Source organism: Psittacula echo (genome assembly GCF_963264785.1).
Source record: "Psittacula echo genome assembly, chromosome: 2".
In the NCBI taxonomy this organism is placed as follows: domain Eukaryota; kingdom Metazoa; phylum Chordata; class Aves; order Psittaciformes; family Psittacidae; genus Psittacula; species Psittacula echo.
Genome location: NC_137737.1, coordinates 81065366 through 81091450, shown reverse-complemented (window position 1 = coordinate 81091450; position 26085 = coordinate 81065366). Strand labels below are relative to the sequence as shown.

Here is a 26085-nt window from a genome sequence, read left to right as displayed (position 1 = left end):
TTTTTTTTTTTTTTTTTTTCTATAAATACGAGAACAACCCATTCAGATAATCAGGAAAAGCTGACATTTTAACCATAGCCAAAGCAGGTTTTTACTTTAATTTTCTTTCTTCTTCTCATAATATACCCAAATTAAAGAACTGGATTCGGGGACACAAAAGAAAAACAGCTTACTCTCATTGTAATCCACAGACAAAAAACAACACTATATTCAACATTGAGCTATTTTAGGCAGAAAAGACACATACAATACTAAGGATTACTACTACCGGGAGTAATTTTTAAAATTAAAAACCCCATAAATTTCCTTGTTCTCTCCAGAGGAGCAGAAAGGAAATTTTCAAGCAAAGCAAGCCCTGTGATATTCCACTACTTTGAAGAACTCATAAGTGCAGTTGTTATATTAATTTTGCTTTTACTTTTGATAAAATATTAAAAAACTGAAACCTGTTTACAATTTGAATTTACAGAACTGTATCTTGCTGGGTTTCTGTTTAAACAGTGTGCATTTGTTAAAAGTGACATTTATCTTACACTTGAAGAACAAATTTGGCCTCCATTTATAGTCTGTCTAATGCTGTGCTAAGAAATTTTTTCATAGCCTTTTACATTATTTCAGGTAATGTGAACTGTTTAGCAGTAGAAGGTCTTTATTCCTCTCTTTTTTTTTTTTTTTTTTTTTTTTTTTAGTAACTATTAATCATAACATTCAGCTTAAAATACCTAAGCTATTCTAATTCAATCAATTCAATTCTATCAAGAATAACCTAAGTTTAAGTTCTTCCTCATTCACTCACAGAGAAGCCTTGATTACCAATCACAAATTTCAGTCATTAGCTGCAGCTATAAGATGAAGAACTTCCCAGTCTCTCTAAAAACATTCCTAGATATAGTTGTCCCAACACTGAAGATCATTAACTTTTCCCTGGAAACAAACCAAAACATTTTAGATGGACCTAAACTGAATTTTGGTCATGTTTCTTATTTTCCCAAAGAACAATGTCTTTCCATGACAATTACCCATATATCTTCAGCATGCTTTCACTGGTTATTATGATTTTCATGAAAAACTGAAAATAGTAAATGTAACTCAAGTCATCAGGGTTAACTGGAAAATACTGCTGTTTATTATACTTCAGTTTGTGTTTCTAAAATCAGATTCCCAAAAAAGGAACAACAAGTTTTATGAGAAGTAAATGGCTGTTTCTTGAACATTTCAAGACTCTCAAGACAAAATGGAAGAGACATGGACTGTTCAGACCATTTCTTTTGGGAAGTCTGAATGATACTTGCTGACTTGAGGTCAGGAAAGTTCTAGCGTACTTCTCCAAAACTAACAAGGGGGGAAAATATGCTGACCAGTCATTCTCTGAAGAATCCAGAGAGTAATGGCTTTCACTATGGTAGATTGCTTTGGTTTCCTCAAGTTTGTTTTGTTTGTTTGTTTTTTTCTTTTTTTTTTTTTTTTTTTCTCAAGGCACTGAAACAGGCTGCCCCAGAAGAGTTGTGGATGCTCCATCCCTGCCAGTGTTCAAGGCTAGGCTACACAGGGCTTTGAGAAATCTAGCCTACTGGAAGGTGTCCCTGCCCGTGGCGGGGGGGTAAAACTAAAGGATCTTTAAGGTCCTTTCCAACCCAAACTGCTCTATGATTCTATAAAGTCTCCACTCTAACAAGGAACTGCATGAGGCAAAGCAGAAATCCTTCATGACAGTTTGCAATCAACCAGGATTTGTGGCAGGATCTCTGAGACTGAAGGGTGGCTCCACAGGGCTTGTTAATAGGGAAGAAAATGAAAGTACTGGACATTTTGGGTTAGCCCAGAATAAGACTAGAAAAGATTTCTTCCAGCACTCACTGACTTTGCATGGCTGTTGAACAGCCTGGCATGAAGGCACTGAGAAATTTTATTTTTGTGTCTGAACCTCAAGTAAGTGAAGTTTCAAAAGGTTTGAGGAGGACTTCAGATCTTCAAACACAATAATGTATTTACTTCTGGCTTTTCTGATGTGCCTCTTATACATTAGTCTCTGGAAGTTATTAGAGGACAAGTCATTCTTTTCTACTGTTACAGGAGGTACTGGCATGTGATATATGAAACAAAATCAATTCTGTTCTTAGTGGAGATTATCTGTTTCAGGTATGCTATCAAACTAATTCAGCTTCAAACACAATATAAATGAAAAGTAATTTACAGAGGTACCTATATATATAAAATATATACACAGTATATAAAATATTTATTAAGCTGGATGAAAGATCTGAATAAAAAAAGAAGTTAAAAAATGAGATCACCTTTTTGTACTATACAAAGGGATATTATGACTTCTCCAAGGAATTTATGAACTTTAAGTACTGAATTTCTGGTCAACTGAAACAGAATATTACCTAAGCAAAATATACCCCTTCTTGCCTTGATGCAAAAATGACTCAAATCACTGTCATGTGTATGTACAAGAACAAGCAACACATGTTTTTGTCATATTCTAAACCAGTGAAAATTTCTCTAAAGCTATTTTGTCTGCCAAAATCAGTGAGAAACATGATTTTACATGTTTTTATGTGTGGACTGTTATTCTGTTCCAAATTCTTCCTTTCTGCTTCATGTTCGGTATATGCATAAATGTTGTATTTAATTAACAATAGCACCGTGAACTTTTAAACAGAAAACAATGCTCATTTTAAAGAAGAAACAGCAGATCATGGCGTTAGTTACCTCAATGCCACCAGCAAATAAGTTCAGTGGTATAAAAAAGGCAGAGTTTACTTTCATGTGCCTGAAGCAGCTGGGTACTACGCAACCTTTATAAATGCCACTGAATTAAATTTTTTAAGATATTGGCAGAGATAGGAATAATTTTTAAATCATTGTGAATCTGAAGTTTTAAATCAGTTTTTATTTATCCTCTTGTCCCACATTTTCTCTGGTTTTCATTGCTTCTACCATTAATTAGACCCAGAATACATATCACCAAATACGAATACAAATTCGCTTCTATTTGTTAGGCTGTATGGATATAATTGATGCCTACAAAACTCACTAACAACAAATCCATGTGAGAATTTCTAATTGATATCTGTTAGTCCAAGTGAAAACTGAAATCAAGAAGCAATTTCCTTTTGTTGGAAAGGATTTTTAAAAAACAGCACTTAAATATAATAACCCATTTTTCTGGGTTATTATAAATATAAACTTAAATTTAGGCATAGAGTATTAGCATAAGTTGGCAGAAACTTAAGGAACTGTTAATATGAACTCAGTTTAGGGGACTTAATATGAAATTATCTATGCAGTTAGATTTGTGCATTAAAATTAATAGTTCAAATAGACTGGGATAAATGTAGGAAGTTCAGAAAAATGATACCTGTGTGATGGCTTGACCAGTTACATTTAGAGTCTTTATAAACAAGCTGGTATTTACATTATACAGTGCACAGTACTGGACAATTTATAAGCCAGCTGACATGTAAGTCAAAGAATAACCATCTATGAAAACTGACTTATACATTTGTTGACACAGATAAATTTTTATGCCAAGAGTCAAGCAGTTTGGGAACAACAATGCAACTTTCAGCAAAATTTTACTTCTTTCAAAGAAATTTAAAGGGCAAAACCATCATAGAGAAGAATTAAGCTATCTTCATTAAAAAATCAGTCATATTTAATTTATTATAGCTATTAGATATGACTATTCAAAAAAGCACAAAAGACTTAAATAACTGTCTTTTTACTTGAATTTTTCTCCCTGCTTTACCTGCGGAGATCTAAAGTGTCTCCAGAAGCAATGTGAAGAAGCTTACACTGCTGAAATTCACAGTTCAATAGGATTACACAGTAAAGTATTTTCATCACACTATTTGCTTATTCAGCATTCATCGTTATATTTCAGTTACACACACAGGGAACTTTCAAAGTCTATTGCTTACCTTCTTCAGGGAAATAATTCCTTCCCTTGTTTCTTTGTCAGTAGATATAGAGAACACCCCAGAGCCATCACCATTTATAATTGTGTACTTCATGTCTGCATTTGAACCAGTGTCTGCATCATTTGCTTTGATTTTGCCAACTGCTGATCCAACTTGAGCTGATTCAGGAACATACAGTTGATAATGTTCTGAGGGGCGAGAAAAACCAACACAACAGTTTGGATGAACATTTTGTAGCCCGACTAAGCTAGAGAACCGTTATGGATACACTTCTGAGTAAATGAAAGAGTATTTCATATGCAAACCTGACAAATAATGCTATCAGTTAATTATGATTCCTGACAGAATTTAAAAGGTTTTTTACTTTGGATGCCTTCATTACCTATTCAAAAACCTACCTAATGCAGGATTTTGATTTTCAAAGCTATTTTTCCTGTTCTTTACATACCACAAAAATTAATTCTGAAGCTTACTTCACACCAGTATTTTTTCTATTTTATTATATATTTTATTATATATTTTTATAATTCTATCTTCTCCATAACCAAAATACACTTATCTTCACCAAGGTACCTTTACATGAGTATTCGCATGAGTAATTTTGAACTGGAATATCTTTGTATGTTATTTTCTCTTTTTTCTGAAATCTGATCAGTTTTGCAACATTACATCAATATTTTGTAACACTGAATCAACATAATTGCACATTTTTTCTATAGAAAAATGTAATTAGTCTCAATATTGTCACATTACAACTTTGCAGTGTTTTTGTTGCAGCACAAAACTCTTTGTACACAGATTTGAACTGGTATCCACAGTAAAGAAAACTGAACATAATGGATTATCCTGAACCCAGGACATGGGTACATAAAAGTATTGCACAGTCATGCCCATAAAAATCATCCATAACAACTGTGACTTCCTTTCAGGCTTGTTTGCAGTTGGAGTTTTGTTGGGGATTTTTTGTTTTTGTTTTTGGGGGCTTTTTTGGGGGTGTTTTCTTGTGCCTTTTTTTTTTTTTTTTTTACATATATATATATATATATATATATATATATATATATATATATCCTGTTTGGTTAATCATTAGAAAATAAAATATTTTTGAAAGATAATTTTCGTAACTGTTCCTCTCCTTTCGTACTAAATCTCCTAACAGGTACAAAGTTGCCTGGGGAGCAAGAAGGTTCTACAAGGAGAAAAATATGGCAGACAGAATGTGATTAAACAAACCTCAATTTCTGACTGAAACTAGGCCAGAAAGACAACTAAAGAATTTTTCTCCAGTAATGCCAGTGTTGCAACACAACAGAGATGCTGAAACCTACCAGCACTGAAAAGGGGAATACGCATAAAATAGATTCCCCCTGCCAATAATCCCCCATTCAAATCCCTCCTCGGCTGCCTGCAGAGTTTACATCACAGGCCAAACACCAAAGCAGAAAATAGAGCAAAATAACAACTTCTGTTATTATGTATCTTCTGAAACTCTACAGAGTTTCTTCTATGTTCCTTTTAGGCCTTCTGTGATGCTGAGTGCAATACTGCAACACTGAGGTGCAGGACAGTGGGCCAGAAGATACATTAAGGCTGACGTTACATTTTGCTTAGTTAAAGCAGGCTAGCATGATGGCAGAGGTGCTCTCGATAAGCATGTAGAAAGGCAAAATTTATACTGAATTCAGAGATTAAATCTGCATTATGGCAGAAAAAACACTTTGTTGGATGTGTTGAAGAAATTATGAATCTACAGATGTTGCAGGTGCAGAGGAAATGGGTGTTATCACTAAAAGTAACTTTATACACCTGTTAGTAAGTGGAAGATTTTATTACAAATTTGTCTATTTCCTCTCACAATGGTTCTTAAATGGTTATAGTCTTGAGATGGTTTTGTAATAATAATAGTGCATAATAACAATAAAAATAATAATAGTGCATAATAATAATAAACAAATAGTAGCATTAGAAGTACAGACAAGTGCACCAAACTTCCTCAGCCCAAAATGAAAGGAAGTTACTACGCATTAGGGAAATCTCAAGGGAAAGAAGAAATGTCCAGCAGAACAACAAAAACAGTATAATTTTTTACGTAAAAAAGAAAATACCAGCTTTAGTGTAACAGGAAAATTACTTAGTAGTTGAGGCAATTGCAACACATAGTTAATTCTCTGATGTAATTATCTGATATACATAAAAAATGCCATTTTCACAAATTTCTAAATAAATGCTCTATTTTCTGTTGCAATGCTTCATACTTACAGATGATGTCAACTGACTCTTTCATATTATTGACTGCTTTATTTCAGACACAAAATTATACTAATGGAATAAGATTCTTTTGGGACTTTACTTATTGTTAAAATAAATATTAAATGTGGGGTTTTTTTTACACTTTTGCTTTGACTAATGCATCCCAAAAAGGAAAAGTTTGAAGCCATAATGAATATGTTATGTAGAGGCCACAAAGAACATGTTATATAATCAAGCCACTTCGAGAACTGGAAGTGATATAACCCATATGATAGGGTGAACTAATTAGACACTTCCAAATAGTCAAGCTACTTCAAATATATCCACATGACACTACGCTCTGCTTTATAATCACACCCCAAGTGTTAGCCATCTGTTTCAGAAATCATTTTACTGATACCAGCTTCGAATATTCCAAAATACTGAAACTTCAAGTAAAACAAATATCTGGAATCACTCATTAATTATCTGTCAGTATTTGTAAAACAGAAATGGGTTTGGTTTTTGGTTTTGCTGGTTTGTTTGGGTTTTTTTTTTGATGGATGGAATGAAAACTTGCAAAATAAAAACTTTTAGATCATAAGGTCAGAAATGTCTCTTGATGAGTATTTTACCACTGCTTCACAGAGACAGACTGAAGATGTCTCATACAGACACGAGCTAATTAGATAATTACAAACAGCATGATCTAAAACCGACAAACACATAAAACGATAAAGTTCAACAACATAAAGGTTATATAAAATGTATTATAGACATTCATTTAGACTACAGGTGGAAATTGCAGCTGTTTTTACTAAAGATTAAATTGGTGTAAACTTTATTACTAGAAAGTATACGAACAAACTAAGGGCTCAGCTGAACATTTCCTTAGGCATTGAATAAATTTTGATAGGACATTAAAAATAAAATGGGGGACATGCATACTGCGAATTCATGATTCTTTTTTGTAGGCTATGAATCTCTCTCAACTCTCTAAAAATTGCTTGTGAAGTTAGGAGCCCTAAGGATCAGGTACCAATCTGTATCAAATCTGTTTCACCAAATTTGCCTAAGTTGAACAGGTTGCTCCTACACTCCCAGCATTGCAGCCTTCCAGGAGCTGTTGTAAAACAGAAATTTCAGTCTTGGAGATGATCTAAATTATTCTAGAGAAACTGCTCAGTGGCTTATGAATAAAGATTCTGTACAGGTTGATCTGGTTCTCAATTCTATGTCAACATCCACTCAGGTGTATTCACTTAGCCCATCAAATGAGTACATTAATACTCTTTTCCATTTAACGTACTGTATAGGATACTGCATAGGAGAGTCATGCCACTTTGCAGGACTTTACACCAACTGGAACACTGTTGAAATACATATAGGTGATCTTCACCTTTCCTTCAATAAACTATATGGCTTATCTGTCATTGTAGTAGAGAAACAATTTATTGATCTGTAGAACAACTTCTCACCTTAATTAGTCTACAAGAAACCTATAATGCTGTGTCTACTCAGAAACCAATTTCTCTGTCTAAATCTCTCAAAATAAGAAGCATGACAGTATTTAATACAACTCAATATGCATGTTATTCACTTTATTCATTAACCTATTTTGTTGATAATTTTACTTACTTTTATAGTTTATAATGTCCTCTTTAACAGTAGGAATTACTTAACAAAGGAAGGGAGGAGAGGCATAATACTGAACTAACAGAGAAAAAAGTAAATATTTGGCCTGCTTGTTATTTGTTTATCCCAGGTATAGTTTTAGTAACATGAGGATAAATACTGCTTGCTGATAAACCAACAGATGCATTAATTCGTACACTACAGCTTGTGCGCTGATGCCTTTGTCTACCTACTAGCAAATTGATAAACACAGCAACAGATTGCCTTAACATAAAATACCACCATATCCTAAATGTATATCAAAGTGCTATGTGAAGAAAGTTTGCTTGAACCTACAACAAGCTAAATACTCAAGTCGTGTGCTAAACTGGTAAGATATGGAGAATAAATAGAAAGTGAGCCAGGCTCAAAGTCTAATGATTATGAGCACAAAATTCAACTGGCAGCCAATTAATAGTAGTTGTTCAGGAATCAAAGTGTGGCCAAAACTAATGTGTTAATTAATGACCAGAATGATAGATTGTATGTAGTCACATCAAGTGAGCAGCAGGGCTGCTGTACAAAGTAACCTTGACAGGCTGAAGAAATGGGCTGACAGGGCTCTCACAGCATTCAGTGACGGCTCTGTGGGAGCAATAATGCCATTCACCAGTACATGCTCAGGGCCAATCACCTGTAAAGCAGCTTTGCAGAAAAGGACCTGACAAGGTCCTTTCAAAACTTGACTAGACAAGACCCTTATTAACGTGATCTAACTGAACTTGCTTTAAGCAGGGCTTTGGGTCAGAGGTCTCACATGAATGCATGTTCCTGGTATTCATGAAGTTATACCTCACATTTCACTGACAGCCATCTTTGATAAAACAAAATTGCAACTCCAGCTGTGGACAATGCTCAACGTTGCTTGGCGGCTTTCTACTACAGCTAGTCTTCATTCACAAAGCTGCACATTTTCGCTACATGTAATACGTTATTCTGGATTTTTCTTTTGAAACTTTTTTTTAGAAGTTAATTTCTTGCAGTATGTTTTGGGCATCTGTTACATCTTTACTATGCTTATTTTTAATCTAATAAAGACAATTACAATACATCATCATTATGAATACAGTAACTATTACAATTCCAGAAGATTAGTCAATTTTATATTTCTGTCTTTTTTTCTGAACATTCTTTTTGACAATTACATGCTTTTCATACAGCTAGACTAAGGAAGAAATTTTTAAAGATGTGTTTGGCTTATTCTTCTTCCCTACCAAAAGCCCAACACTTCTGTACTGTCTAAACATATTTTAAGTGTAAGTGAAGTTGTTTCTTATTCGCAAATATGACAGAAAAGACTGAGAATATTCTGACATTCTCAGAGATCAAATGTACTCTGGCTTCCTGTAAAAAGTGTTAAGTTTATTTCATTCATGGGTAAAAGTAGAAACAGAAAAAAGTGGGTTTCCTGTATTTTTAGATTCACTAGTCTCTTTGGTACTTACTGAACATCATAATTTCTTAAGTAATGTATTTCTAATCTCACATGTCCCTCTCTTTAGGCATACCATATATGAATGACTGATTCTAGTATGTTAGAAATATATAGCATAAGAAAAATCTTAGAACACTCAGATCACTGAGGCTTGTCCCTTTTACCATTGCTCTTCCTGAGGACATTATTGATGTTAGGTGCTTTTTAAACAGCCTGCTGTCCTTGTGCAGCAGCCCTGCTAGGCAGGTGATTCTAAATACTTCTGGAGAATCAAAAAAAGTACCCTATTTCTCTTATGTTTAAGACTAACAGCTGTTATCTCTTGGCCTGACACATTCAAGTCACACACCTTCACCAGGCAATACAAGCATATAATGGCATATTTTTCTCTTTACATGTGCTCCTGGCTGTCAGAGTCAGAAAGAAACTCGTATTCTGAAAATTGACAGAAATGGTAACCTTAAACACAGCCCTAACAATATTCTTAACTAAAGAAAAATCTTCCTACATTTCTTTACACAAATAGCTAAAATCTGATTTATGCGGATACCATTTTAATTTTAAAAGTCTATACTGAGGTACTGGTTACGTCTCAACACTAACAGCAGAATTTCTATGTTATGAGTATTTATGTCATTTTTATATGAAGGTTCCCCTGTTATTTAAGATTTCCTAATAATATGCTAAAACATTCTGGATTAATCTTTATGTCTCAAGTTAGCTGATATTAGCATTCTGACCAAGAATTCAGTTTTGCAGAAAACTCTCGATATTAACCAGAGTGTTTTTAAGAGCAAAATGAATCCTCTTTGAATAGCTTTTAAATTTTTTCATCAGTCTACTCTTTAAATCTCATTATGTTGATTCAATTTCACAACGGTACTGAAACCCACCTACATTAAATATTAATTAATAGCTATTTTGGATATAAAATATATTAACAAAGGCTGCTGTATTTCCTTATCATCCAGAAATATCTGATTTCTTTCATAGAATAGAATCATAGAATCATAGAATAGTTAGGGTTGGAAAAGACCTTAAGATCATCTAGTTCCAACTCCCCGGCCATGGGCAGAGACACCTCACACTAAACCATGTCACCCAAGGCTCTGTCCAACCTGGCCTTGAACACCGCCAAGGATGGAGCATTCACAGCTTCCTTGGGCAACCCATTCCAGTGCCTCACCACTCTCACAGTAAAGAATTTCTTCCTTAGATCCAATCTAAACTTCTCCTGTTTAAGTTTGAACCCGTTACCCCTTGTCCTGTCACTACAGTCCCTGATGAAGAGTCCCTCCCCAGCATCCTTGTAGGCCCCCTTCAGATACTGGAAGGCTGCTATGAGGTCTCCATGCAGCCTTCCCTTCTCCAGACTGAACAGCCCCAACTTTCTCAGCCTCTCTTCATACAGGAGGTGCTCCAGTCCCCTGATCATCCTCGTGGCCCTCCTCTGGACTTGTTCCAACAGTTCCATGTCCTTTTTATGTTGAGGACAGCAGAACTGCACACAATACTCCAAGTGAGGTCTCACGAGAGCAGAGTAGAGGGGCAGGATCACCTCCTTTGACCTGCTGCTGGTCACGCTCCTTTTGATGCAGCCCAGTATGTGGTTGGCTTTCTGGGCTGTGAGCACACACTGGTGCCTCATGTTAAGTTTCTCATCAATCAACACCCCGAAGTCCTTCTCCGCAGGGCTGCTCTGAATCTCTTCTCTGCCCAACCTGTAGCTGTGCCTGGGATTGCTCCGACCCAGGTGTAGGACCTTGCACTTGGCATGGTTAAGCTTCATAAGGTTGGCATCAGCCCACCTCACAAGCGTGTCAAGGTCCCTCTGGATCCCATCCCTTCCCTCCGGCGTATCAACCGAACCACACAGCTTGGTGTCATCGGCAAACTTGCTGAGGGCGCACTCAATCCCACTGTCCATGTCACCGACAAAGATGTTGAACAAGATCGGACCCAACACCGATCCCTGAGGGACGCCACTCGTTACCGGTCTCCAGCTGCACATTGAGCCATTGACCACAACTCTTTGCATGCGGCCATCCAGCCAGTTCTTTATCCATCGAGTGGTCCACCCATCAAATTGATGTCTCTCCAATTTAGAGAGAAGGATGTCATGTGGGACAGTGTCGAAGGCTTTGCACAAGTCCAGGTAGATGACGTCAACTGCTCTGCTCCTGTCCATCAGTTCCGTAGCCCCATCATAGAAGGCCACCAAATTGGTCAGGCAGGATTTCCCCTTAGTGAAGCCATGCTGGCTGTCACTAAGCACCTCCTTGTTTTTCATCTGCCTTAGCATGCCTTCCAGGAGAATCTGCTCCAAGATTTTGCCAGGCACAGAGGTGAGACTGACTGGTCTGTCATTCCATGGGTCATCCATTTTTTCCCTTCTTGAAAATGGGGGTTATATTTCCCTTTTTCCAGTCGTCGGGAACTTCACCTGACTGCCATGATTTTTCAAATATGTTGGCCAATGGCTTAGCAACTTCATTCGCCAGCTCCTTCAGGACCTGCGGATGAATTTCTTCACGTCCCATGGACTTGTGTACATTTAGGTTTTTAAGATGGTCTCGAACCAGACCCTCTCCTACAGTGGGCCTAGGGTCCTCATTCTCACAGTCCCTGCATCTGCCTTCCAAGACTTGGGTGGTGTGGTCAGAGTCTTTGCCAGTGAAGACTGAGGCAAAGAAGTCATTAAGAACCTCAGCCTTCTCCAAATCCTGGGTAGCCAGTTCTCCAGATATCTTCTGAAGGGGGCCTACGTTGTCCCTAGTCTGTCTTTTACTCACTACGTACCTATAGAATCCCTTCCTATTATCCTTAACATCCCTAACCAAGTTCAATTCTAACTGGGCCTTAACCTTCCTCACCTGGTCCCTAGCTTCCCGAACAGCATCCCTGTATTTTTCCCAGGCCGCCTGTCCCTGCTTCCACCTTCTATAAGCCTCTTTTTTCCTTTGAATTTTCCTGAGCAGCTCCTTATCCATCCAAGTAGGTCTCCTGGCCCTCTTGCTGCACTTCCTTCTAATTGAGATGCAACACTCCTGAGCTTGGAGCAGGTGATCCTTGAATAACAATCAAGAGTCTTGGGCCCCCCTGCCCTCTAGGGCTATATCCCATGGAACCTTACTGAGCAGGCTCCTGAAGAGGCCAAAGTCTGCTCTCTTGAGGTCCAGGGCAGTGAGCTTGCTTCACGCTTTTCTCACTGTCCCAAGGATCTTGAATTCAACCATCTCGTGGTCACTGCAACCAAGGCTGCCCTGGAGCGTCACATTTCCAACCAGCCCTTCCCTGTTGGTGAGCAAGAGGTCAAGCATGGCACCTCTCCTTGTCGGCTCCTCTATTACTTGCAGAAGGAAGTTGTCTTCCACACAATCGAGGAACCTCCTGGATTGCTTGTGCCGGGCCGTACCTTCACTCCAACAGATGTCAGGGTGGTTGAAGTCTCCCATAAGAACAAGGGCTTGTGAGTGTGAGGCTGTTCCCATCTGCTTATAGAGCACTTCATCCACAGATTCCTCTTGATCAGGCGGTCTGTAACAGATCCCCACAATAATGTCCCCCATCGCTGTTCTCCCTTTAACCTTGACCCACAAACTCTCTGTCAACTGCTCACCCATCCCCAGACAGAGTTCCATACTCTCCAGCCTATCCCTAACATAAACAGCAACTCCCCCTCCCTGCCTGCCAGGCCTGTCTTTTCTAAAGAGTCTGTAACCTTCCATTCCAACACTCCAGTTGTACAAGCCATCCCACCATGTTTCTGTGATGCCTACTATATCATACTCCCGTAGTCGGAGTGCATATTCCCCTGGATGTGCATATATGTTACTCATTTTTGTAGACTGAATATATACACCAGGGTCATCCTGTCTACTAAGTGCCAGAAGGAGTTCCTTTCTGAAGCCACCTTTGTCTAAGAGCTAGGAAGGAATAATGATCCTACTTACGTCTTACAGCTGGAAAAAAATAATCAAATAATATTATAATCTATATTTATTTAGACATCCTGAAACACACATATGATAAAAATTATTGATAATATGTAAACTATAATTTATTTAAATATAATATTTATTTAAATATAAATAAATTATATAAACTGCAAATCCTAAATTGTGGACCACATGCAGGAACAATCAGTAGTGCAAAAAACTTACTGGTGGAACACAGATATGAGAAACACAAGAATAAAACAAAATTTCCAGGATGGTAACTCCAATTTTGAAGAAAGACAATAAAGGTATATGCAGGAATATTTCTTCTGAAGAAAATAACAGTGTTCTGTATAAATCTGGCTTTAAACCAACTTTTCTACGTGCCCCTCTAGCCTGATTTAAGGTCTTACTAAAAGACTTAGGCATCTCTTTAACAATATCAGATTCTTGAGACTATTTGATTGCAATACATTTTATCTTTATTATATTATTGCTAGTAGTCACAAAGGTAATAATTGTTCTACTGTAAAATATGCAAAAGCTATTCTTCTAATTATAATTATAAAAAATTAAAATCTTAATAAATTAGCAGCATCTAAATGCAGAATTATTTCCAGAATTAACTGCTCTGTAATACTCCCTGGACCCTGGACCATTGCTGGACTCATCATCATCACACCACAGTAAATAGGAAACTAGGTTACTAAGTATGAACAGAATCTGATTTACAAAGGAGCAGTCAATCAGATGTTAGCAATCTTAAGCCAAATCAGTTATCATGTGTTTTTCCTGTTTTATTTTAAATTTATTTCCTGAGGATACACAATTTTAGTAATAATTTTAATTCAATAGTTTCCAGTAACTTTTAACCCCTAACTATTTTGGGCAAATCTAAGAAAAGGGCAAAGGCTGCAAAGAAATGATTCTACAAGCCTCTTACCGATTATTGGTTGAATAGAAGAGAAAGACCTGCTAAAAGGAAATCAATTAAATTTCCACTTTCATCTCAGTGATCTCTCAGTAGACAGCTGTGGACTAGTCACCGCGGGAGGATGGGACAGTCTTACAGTGCATGGCAGTAGGGAGTGAGATGTTCACAGTAATGTATGGGAATCATAGGAACTGGATGTATTATGTCAGACTGGGAATACAGAAAGGACCTTACCGGACTATAAATTCTGACAGAAAATGAACAGCAAATACTTTTGCACTAAATTAGCTAATGAGTTATATGAACAAGGCTGGAGAGTAGGCACCTCACTGGCACAGAACAGAGCTAATGACTGCTTCTAGGTTGTGAGCTTATATTTTCAGAGTTAACTGGAATACCTCCACACAACATTCGTATTTAGACATGGCTGTGTACTTTCATACAAAGACATTGCAAAAAGTGAGACCAAACTAATTATAAATATACATAATTTCATACTTTGTCTATCACAGAATCATAGAATAGTTAGGGTTGGAAAGGACCTTAAGATCATCTTGTGCCAACCCCCCTGCCATGGGCAGGGACTCCACACACTAAACCATGTCACCCAAGGCTCTGTCCAACCTGGCCTTGAACACCGCCAAGGATGGAGCATTCACAGCTTCCTTGGGCAACCCATTCCAGTGCCTCACCACTCTCACAGTAAAGAATTTCTTCCTTAGATCCAATCTAAACTTCTCCTGTTTAAGTTTGAGCCTGTTACCCCTTGTCCTGTCACTACAGTCCCTGATGAAGAGTCCATCCCCAGCATCCTTGTAGGCCCCCTTCAGATACTGGAAGGCTGCTATGAGGTCTCCATGCAGCCTTCCCTTCTCCAGACTGAACAGCCCCAACTTTCTCAGCCTCTTTTCATACAGGAGTTGCTCCAGTCCCCTGATCATTCTCGTGGCCCTCCTTTGGATTTGCTCCAACAGTTCCATGTCCTTTTTATGTTGAGGACAGCAGAACTGCACACAATACTCCAAGTGAGGTCTCACGAGAGCAGAGTAGAGGGGCAGGATCACCTCCTTTGACCTGCTGCTGGTCACGCTCCTTTTGATGCAGCCCAGTATGTGGTTGGCTTTCTGGGCTGTGAGCACACACTGGTGCCTCATGTTAAGTTTCTCATCAATCAACACCCCGAAGTCCTTCTCCGCAGGGCTGCTCTGAATCTCTTCTCTGCCCAACCTGTAGCTGTGCCTGGGATTGCTTCAACCCAGGTGTAGGACCTTGCACTTGGCATAGTTAAACTTCATAAGGTTGGCATCAGCCCACCTCACAAGCGTGTTGAGGTCCGTCTGGATGGCATCCTTTCCCTCCGGCGTATCAACCGAACCACACAGCTTGGTGTCATCGGCAAACTTGCTATATACTATATATATGGCAGTCTATATACTGCCATGAAACAGCAAAGCCTCAACAATCAAGCATTATAAAAAATGCTTTAAACTATGACTTGTATTTAAGTTCTCCTTTATTCTGAAGAACTGAGATGTATCAATTACCAAAATCTACAAATGGAGTACCAGGGAAATCATCTTGTAAAATTAGACCCTACACAAAATAACTAAAGATCTTCTACACACTGTCCAGAGTGTAATCATTAGCACTTTATGTTTAAAACATGTCAGTGGAAGCTTCTGCCTAGTGTGATGCTCTTGATGCAATCAGAATCTATTCATCAACAAAGCAAAACATGCAGAATCTATTCATTTTAAACAAGACCAAATAGAACTAATGGAAGAAAACTATACAGAAAATTCTGATGTAACTCAAGGCTGATAAAAGTGTCATCAGCAGATAGAACATCTTATATCAGATTATTGAACTACATTTATGAGGATGATACTAGGGCCCTCAGCCATCAGCTAAGTAGATCCATCAGGGATAAAACTAACATGAACTGAGAAATGCTGATTACTGAAAAGCAAAAACCTTCCCAGGCAGAGCATTGTCTGTCAGCTCAAATTAAAAGATCGTTCATTTATAACTGGACTCTCCAAAGAAAGGAAATTTGCATTGATAAAAAAAAAAAAAATAAATTTGTATTGTACAAGATGCACTTAAGTAATTGATAAGCAAAATGTATTTGAGGTTTCAGGTTATTCTCCTGCTGAATTCACAACTCCTTGTTACTTCTAAGTGTTTTGCAAGCAGAATTTTTCAGCTGTTTCCTATTCCAGAGATTATTCTATGATTCTATGTATTTCAGAACTGTCACCATCAGAGGGACAAAATTATGCAGTAATGTTTTGTATCCTTCCTCCTAGAGTTTGTGATGCTTCAGGAAAGTGTAGTTCTTCTGTTGATAATTTCTTTGAAAGTCACCTGTATTTAGAATGAGTACAGAAAAAATACCCACAGTTAATTCATTTAAGCAGATATATTTAAAACCTCTATTTCTAAGTTTTAAATAGGTTTTTGAAGAGTTTTTAAGGGGGCCAAATCCTATATACCTTACTCCATATGTGTATCTAATGAACACTGATCAATCAAAGCCAGAACACTATGATCTTTTAAATGTATACAAAAAGGTGTATTTCTAAATAAAACAAATAATAAAAGCATCAGTCAGATGTGCTTCCCAGCATGTTCTCAAGTCAGGTGCTCATACAGTTAGAGTCAGATTCAAAACTTGCAAGTATGATAATGGAGAAAAGGTAACTAACCAAAAGAAAGTCTGCAGTTTGGCTGAGGCTCAGCCTGTCCCAAGGGTTATACACTTGATATATGCAGTTTTGGTTAGCACTTCCTTTGAATTCAATTCTGAATGTGACAAGCATCAGTAAGTCTCATTTAGCATTCTGTCTAATAAGGAAATTGAAGAGAAATTTAACTGAAAATCATGGCATACAAAGAAAAGAGAAGAAAAATAACAATGAAGTTATTTCTATTACTGCAATACTCTCATATTGTTATATTACTTCATGATGCTAACATGGCCTATTTTAGGTCATCTATACTTTTGTTCTGTATTACTAACATATGGCTGCCATTCCTTTGCAAAGGGTTTAATTATACTCATTAAGAAGGAGTAAAAAAGCAACGTTACAGTCATAACTGTGGCATAGGAATCCTATGTAAGGAAAGATAAAGCATAAAGCAAATGTTTGTACTCTACAGGTTTTTTTCTAGGAAGAATAGTTTCTGTTAAAATGATATATGTTAAAATACATCTTTTTAATTTTGTTTTGTTAAATGAATATTCATTAAATGTGAAATGATGTTTTGTACTTTTCAATATTAATTTTTGCAACTATTAGAATCCCTTCAAATGTATAGAATGTAACTTTAACATTTTACATATCTTCCCTTTTTGAAAAAAAATATTAATAGAGTTGTGCCAATGTACGTTTCTGCCTGCCAGTCATTTTAATATCCAAAACTTTCAATTCAAAATAAAAGAGGCCAGTTCGTGAAAACTGATATTTAGGTATCCATTTGTCTCTGAGTTTGAAAGAAACATAGGATACTTTTTCCATTTTACCTATTTCAGATGCTGTATTTGCTCAAAGATATGCCTTACTTTTTGCCTTTCCAATACTTAGGAAGTATTATATAAAGATGGATGCAATGACAATTCTGTGGAACATACTTTATCTAAGGCTGTGTTTCAAAGGCTTTGTTTTTATGTCTTGGTGAGGAACAGAGAAAATATTCATTTCTACATAACTTTTAATGAACCTTCTTACTGCTTGTCTAGATTTTACATAATATCTATTGCCAGGGAGATTTTTTTTCCCCCTGGAGCTTTGTGGTCTCTGTTATTGTTTATAAATCTTCTCATTCAAACAGCGCAATGCATTTCTTGGGGGATGTACTTATAGCTATCAGTTCATTATGCTCTAAAAGGGCTCATGCAATGTCTGAGTCCAGATTATAATATTCTTATTGGCCTTGAGCCAATCTACAAAGAAAAATACTATTATATTCCAGAAGACTTTTAAAGAAATTGTCAGCTGAATTCAGAATTGCTATAAGACTCCAGCTGCTGTGTCAAATCAATGTGCACCCAGTGAGCTGGACAGAAATGAACTTCCTAGTAGTGGTCATATTAGGATATTCTAAAATTATCCCAGCATATATTTTTCATATATGCATGTGAGAACATTCAGTTTGACATCAACATCAACAACTCATTTAACTAGGATATAGGCAGACCTGTCCACAGCTCAACAACAGTGAGAAACAGCTTAGGTTTTGACCATCTGTAAAGTATAGAGAAAGAAACAAAACAAAACCAAAATAGATGTGTATGGAAGCAGCCAAAGGCATGCTGTGCTGGATTAAATCTTTTAACATGTTACCTTTTGTTGCTACCATGGGAAAAATATAATTTAATTGTGTGATCACAATCACACACTTATTGAAATATACATTCAAAAAGGACTGCAGAATAACCCACATATGACAAGAGTATTCCTTTGTCATCCATCTATTACTTAGTGTTTAATTGAAAAAAATCTTCGCTGGTTTCAATATTCTAGCTGTGCCATCTCTGTGTTTCATCTGAAAACGCTGAAAAACTGAAAAATATTGGTGAACACAAACGCTTCCCAAGCTGCCTTCTCCCCATGAATTTGAATACTAATAGGATTTCACAAACAGCTTCTTATTTCACTGAAAATCAACATGATTTTCAAATCATTTATATGCTGAAATTGTACATACTCTGAGGAAACCTGGGTGGATTGTCGTTGACATCAGTGAGTGTGATATTTACAGTTGTTGACCCCGACAGCCCTCCGACCTGCCCAGCCATATCTTTGGCTTGAATGACAACAGAATAATGCTCTCTGGCTTCCCTGTCCATGTTGTGCAAGGCAGTCCTGATCACTCCTGTGATGGAAAGAAAACAAATAAACAAAAGAAAGATTAGGGTTAGCTTGTTTGAACAAGAGGAAAGGCTGTGCATAACCTCTCTTTCCAGAGAAAGTGGATCGTGGTGGATTTTCTGGAAGTACAAAGCTTTTCTAAAATCAAAGTAAGCCAGTTTACTTGTTTGTGTCTTACATAAATGTATGCAAATATGTATTTATATAAAAAAAACCAATGCCAGATGCTGCTAAACAATCAACTTGACTGAGGATATGAAGAAATTAACATCGTATGTTAAACCAACTAAAATAATATAATTAATCCAAATATAACATTCCTAACAAGAATGCACATTTCCAAACTTCCAGTGTTTTCTCATACATTATAACTAATAAAATAGCTACTTAACATTATGAGAACTCTTAGGCCACTGAAGAAGACACAAATACCTTTTTAAGAGAAGTTAATTTCTAGATTAAAATATGACTTAACTATTAAAACTACCCAAAAGCTAAAATTTCTTTTTTGACAAATCTCAAAAAACTATACTTTCTTATTTGATACATCAATCACATACATTTATGTTCATAAGTGTAACTTACCTAACACTTGTCTGTAAAGTGGAAGATAAGCTATTATTGGTTTTATTACAGTACAAAGAGAAAATCAAAACTAAGTGATCTTAAAATTGTATTAATTTTTATCCATCACCATTAGAATTGTTTTTAACATGTAATAAATTACACTTGCAGAAGCAAAGATTACAACAGAGGAAGAACAATCAACTCTGTGGGCTCAGTTTCAGTTATGGGGCATTTTTCATTTATGATGATGCCTGTAAATTAGGCCCGGCTACTTTCTCTGATCATAGTAAGGCAGAAACCTCATGGAGTTCAATAAAGGCAAACGTCAAGTCATGTGCCGGGGAACCAATAAGTGCTGTGGACAGAGGAGCTGGGAAGCAGCTTTTCAGAAAAGGACCTAGGGGTCTTCAAGTTGAACATCAGCTGGCAAAGTGCCCTTGCATCAAACAAGGCCAATAGCATCCCAGGCTGCATTAGGAAAAATCTTGCTAGCAGGTCAGGGGAGGGGATCCTTCTCCTCTGCTCACCACTAACAAGGCCACATCTGGAATGCTGGGTCCAGTTGTGGGCTCACCAGTATGGTGAGTATCTGTGTCTTATACAGAAGACATTGACAGACTGGAGTGAATTACATAGAAGTAAATAAATATGTGACATGCCAAAGTTATTAGCATTGAATTTAAAAAAACCCTTAAGACTTCAGCATAACTTGGTTTTGGACTCTTAAGCCAAGTGCCTGTTATAACTAGTAATAAAGTATACCACAACACGATTGGTTGTTGCTTTTGCGTAAATTTTAAACATACAATAGCTATTAACACAAAGCAACTTAAAAACCTTGCTCTTCTAGACAGCCTCCAGTACAGCATGATTCTCAAGGTTTTCAAGGTGTTTGGTTCCCACAACCTTAGATCACACAAAAAGAGATTTCTAGAACACTGTTTTACTTTAAAATTACTTTCTTTGCATATCTTCAGTTAAACCATTTAGCTGTTATTACATACAAAATGGAAATTTTCAGGTAGCTTATACCATTGTTTTGTTCTATTGTGAAAACAAATCACACACATATAACTAGAATTATCCACAAAGAATAGTATTTTAAAATATCCATGAAGGTTCAGGGTGATTTTAACAGTTTTGCATTGCAAGTTCCTTTTGATCAGAAGCATAGATTCTGGACAAACTGGCTAAAAATAGTATATCAGTCTGCTTTAGTTCATCAGTGTTTTTTTTTCCTTTAAATGATGCAGTTAGGAACAGAATTCCCCCCCAGAAAAAATTTCACCATGATGCACTGAAATTACCACAATTTATACATACTGTAACAGAAACCTATGGTGACATTTGGCTAAATGCAGTTTCATCAAAATATGGTCCACAAAATCTGGTACCAGTGTTCTGAAAATTCATTTTAGGAAATGGGAAGGTAAAAAAATATTCTGCTTTAACACTTTTCAAATAAATTGTTTGTTTTTCACACTAAAACTGAATTTGTTGTAATATTTCATGTTTATGTAAATGCACAGAGGAAGTATGGGACTTAAAAACCTTTCCATTTCAATTTGAAACAGATTAAATTTTACATTGTGGAATATCTGTCTTCTGTATAAATCTCATAAATACACTAGTCACATTTTTAAACTAATTTAAACAAAGAGAAAACCCTGAATTAGAATTACTTTCCTCTTCCTTTTTGCTTCAAGTGGTATGGTACTCAATCAATGCTCAGACAGTTACTAAGGATTTGTGGATGACTAATCATTTGATGTCTCCCACTTGCATTAGATTCTTCTTTTCTGATAACAAAACAAATGAAAATGGGCAGGTTTTTAATTCCAAAAACTTATAACCAAAATTTAGAGTAGGATAAGCTGGCTTTGTGCTGAAGGACAGGAGATACACACATACATCCTAAAATTAGATCACCAGTATAAGGTATGCAACTATGACATGGACCCTAATGCTCTATCCTTGTCACTAACAGTTCCACCAACTGCACTGGCAGTATACTGTTAAAATCAGACATCATTCCAAAGTTCTCTATTGAGTACAAAAGGTGTAAGGGGAACTTTCTTGGTTGCCTTTTCTGATAAGATAATATGAAATGCTCCAGTAGTTTTTTTTAAAGTAGGAACTGCCCTTGAGTATCTTCAGCATACTTGGCAGGGGATCTTACACATCCCCCAAGAAGACAGGAAGTTAACATTAAGGAAGACATCTCCCTCTCTAAAACAGTGAGGAAAGAAACTGTAAAAGAAAGCTGTCACAGGCCTTTAAAATCCAAACACAGCCTTAATTTCGCCTCAAATTTTTTAGGCAGTACTGCAACCCTGTTAACTGACTACTTTTCAGCCATGTTTCCAGTATTTATTCACTTTTATTAAGAAAGCAAAGCCCCCTCCCCAAAAAAAGGTGCAGACATCACTGTGCCAACACCCTACCCGTTTTCTGGTATTAGGCAAAGAATTTTTAATAGAAGTTTGACTGCTATGTCAGAAATCACATACAACATGTGCCTAAATTTATTCACCTCTAAATCACAACAATTTGGGGATTTTTTTTTTTTTTTTGCCTTTTTTTTTTGTTTGTTTCCTGTTGGTTGGTTGTTATTTTATTATTTTTCTCCTGATAATTTCTACACATGGAAAGCACATTATATAATTTGAATTTATCTTCCCTGACCATGGATGACGAGAAACCTAACTACAGTTTAGATGAGATTTTATCACCATCTTTTCTAATGACAACCTTTTTTTCTTCTCCTCCCCTCTCCCCAGATTTACATCATGCTAGTGATTCATCCATGATTGACTAATATACCCAGATTATTCTCCTCCAATGACACCTCCAAGTTAATGAGACAAGAGTTACTGTGGAATTACAAAATATCTTGAGTTAGAAGGGATCAAGACCAACTCCCTGCTCCTCACAGGACTAATTAAAACTAAGCATCATCCTGATAGTTTTATAATTAGTCCTGCAACATGTCTTTTACTATATAATAATATTAAATGTCATTATGTTCTTCTTGCTTTTGCCCTCAGAGACATAAGCTATTTCCTCTGTACTGACAATTCCTCACAACTTTTTGCAATCAGGATATTTCTCCATGATGATCCTACATTTATCCTCAAAAAATCAGATAAAACTGACTGAGAAGAATATTGAGATGAAAGATTGGTATGCCTACTACTGTTGATACTCATATTCTTTCCTTTTACCCCAAGCCTCTGTATTTGAGAAAGCTCTGAAAATAGGTTTATTTTTGGCAAGTTGTACTTCCTTCTCCACTCAGGCTGTCCGAAATCATTCCTGATATTGAGCTGTAGTCAAACTCTTATTTTTTTCAAGGTTTTCTTTAAGATACCTCTATGTGTTGTGTCATCTGACAATGTGTTATGTTGCCTTTTTTAGCATTCTGTGAAGAACCGTCGTATTGGCACGAAAGAAGAGCTACAACGGAAGGCTCAACTGTAACTGAGACTAAAAATCATGACTTTTTAATTCAAGTGCAGGCAATTCTTAAGAAAATGTTGTTCATAGCCAAGTGTCTATCTGTTTACTGAAGTATTTAACTATGTACTTACCTGACAGTCTAGTACACTTGAAGCAATTTATCTTTTCACTTATATAAAATAAGAACTTAGTTTAGATTCAGTAACCACTGCAGAATTTTAGTCAGCTTTATCTCACAGACTATTCCTGCATGATGTGTGAATGGAACTTTCCCAGAATAAACCATGGTTCATTTTAACATTTTGAGCTCAAAGGTTTTCTATCTAGTGGAAAAAACCCCAAACCAAAGCAAAACCCCAAAACATCTCCACTTTAGTGACAAACTAATTTGCCATGGGCAAGTTAATCTTTTTTTGTTTGGTAAATTTCCATCCTATTGTTGGATCATGAGCCTGGTCAATAGAGATTTTATGAAGGGCCAACAAGTTGTACTAGATCGCCCATATTCTAGATTCTTATTTATCTGTCTTGTCATGATCACAACCACTAAATGGTTCAAACACAATTTAAAATATCCATTTAACAACTAATTAAATGTGTGATTTTCCAAATTACTGAGGGAAGTGAACTGTTGCAGATGGTAATTTCATTAATAATATTACTTTTGTGAATAAAAGACCTATTTTTGTCACAGCTTTGCTTTAGGATATGCAGTTAGGTTATTATTGTAACAATATTCTTATATATTATCTATATAGAAATATTTCAAAATCCACTATTAGTCTACCTTGAAAGGATTAGACACATCCCTTTTCAGAGAAAGTATGGGTTTCGCATTTTGAGACAAAAACTAAGACAGTACAAGTCAGTAGATGCATTTATTTTTCTTAAAACTTCAAAATGAACTTCAAATTTAGAATTCCCAAGGCTTTGGCTTGGATTTGTGATTTAGTTCAAACTGTAACTGTAAACAAAATGTGCAATACAGAGATCACAATCATACTCCACATTCTAAATGCTCCTATAACAGAGATGGTTTTATTCTAAGCCTTTGAGTCACATCTGCTTTATATAATTAACCTTTTGCATTTTATTCCATTATAGACATATCACTATACACTTCATGGCTAAAAGTCGAAGCACTATAGAAGAGAAAATTAGTGGTCAATTTTCTTTTATGGTCATGATTACAGTACTCAAAGACACCATACCCTTTCTCAAAGAAATTATCATTGATATAAAATGCATGAATCTAACATTGAAAGACAACTGCTGTAATAAAATAGAAATTGTTGAACTGTAAGTAATATTTAAAAGAAAATTGTATGGGGTTTTAAATAAGTAGGTTAGAAAAGTGTTCATTTGGTATTAAAAGAAGAGGGGGATTAATCAGACTGATGATATTAAGATGGATACCACCAGGGGGAAAAAACCCAAAACAAAACTTTGCAATTTACTATTAGTAAATGAAGCCTTCTAAAAATTCTTAATGAGTAACAGCCTGAATTTACAAAATGAACAAGTTTTGTGCAGAAGCCTCCAGAAGTAAGGAGTCTTCAGAAAGCTTTACTTACTGGGTGGAAAACAGACCTATTTATGTGGCAATTGTATGGATGCCAAATATAATTACAGCACCTTCCACTGTTTTCACAATGCAAAGCTTATTCAAATGAATTATATTAAGAATTTGCTGCCATGCTGCATCCTAGAAAGCAGACAAGAAACTCAAATACGCCATAGGCAACTGCTGCAAATCAAAGGAGTATCTGGCATAGAAATACCATTGCAAGTGGTGGCTCTATTTGAGCAGGAAGTTGCATTTTTTTCTTGCCAATAACGTATACATATATGGATGCCAGGTTTGCCAGCTCTGTTTCAGTTAGTATGGTTCACAGTTTTTTATAAAATATTTCTATCAGCCTCATTTGGGCTGGTTTGATCTGCAGAACATTATTATCAAGGATGTTTTTCCACAGAAGAATTGCATTTGTCCTATCATCTTCATCTGGATTTAGTGATAGTGGGTTGTTGGTTTATTCCACTGTGCTGTCATTCCTGTAAACATCAATGTTTCACACTGACTTAGACATCTGCTTCAAACTTTCAAGGTATTTTACCATTTAAACAAAACAGACATTTTTTTTGGTGCAGATGTCATTATCTAATCACAACCCAAACTCTTTTAGCAACCTTATGTCCACTGTGGCTCTGTATGGCTGAAAAAGTAAAGGCGTCTGTTCATTTGTTCTGCTGAGCTGTACAGACATGGTTCTAACAGCCTGATGACCTCTGTGGAGGCTGAACTAGAAACCTGAGTTCACATGCACAACTCCAGTGTTATCTGGCAGGCTGTATGGCTGCAACTTGAAGTACTGTCTAGAAATAATTTTTTCTGTGTTTAAAAGTAGCGAAGAAGAGTTAATCATGATGAGTAAAAAAGTTATGAGATTGTAGTACAGACAGGATAGAAATGTATTTAAACAGAAACAGCAGAAATGGAACGGAATGAGGTGCTGCTATCACAGTAACAATAAAGTAAAATACAGGGCCATTCGATTAAGTTACATCCAGTAAGACATACAGCATCAATTCTTTAAATATTTTCTAGCCAAAGGAAACCAGTTTACATAACTATCTACACAAAACAGGCATAAACTGGACTGTAAGAAAACAAGCGGTCCTCAGCTTCCAGAAATATTTTAAGATTCTCTAAAAGAAGTCAGTGGGGGGCAGCCATCACTTGGCACCTCAAGAGGTGGGCAGTAGTCAGTGGTAGTCACTAGGTTTCTGACTAGGAAACTAGCTGTTTCTTTTTCTGTTTAACAAAGCAGCATTTTTTACCCAAACACATTACATGGCTCTGCACCTAATTAGGTGTGGTGTTTATAAGCATTCATATCTTCAAAATTTAGACTCTTTTTGCATAACAATCCTCACTTTGGAAAGAAATCGAAGTATAGCTTGGATTTTTAGTATAATTTATGCAACCTGGTACATTCATAGTCAAAATATATCCTTCCAAAATATTAAGATGTCCTGGTTTAGCAGT

At 36.3% G+C, this 26085-nt stretch overlaps 1 protein-coding gene across 2 annotated transcripts in view; it reads right to left on the bottom strand.

Moving 5' to 3' along the window:
• CDH18 (cadherin 18) overlaps window positions 1-26085 on the bottom strand; it is a gene marked incomplete at both ends in the record, with an annotated part of 176824 nt that overhangs the window by 49497 nt on the left and 101242 nt on the right. For both annotated transcript variants that reach the window (XM_080609876.1, XM_080609877.1), the window contains 2 exons: window positions 3927-4114; window positions 18847-19014. In XM_080609876.1, coding sequence (XP_080466002.1) covers window positions 3927-4114; window positions 18847-19014 — 356 coding nt within the window. The remainder of the gene's footprint in view (window positions 1-3926; window positions 4115-18846; window positions 19015-26085) is intronic.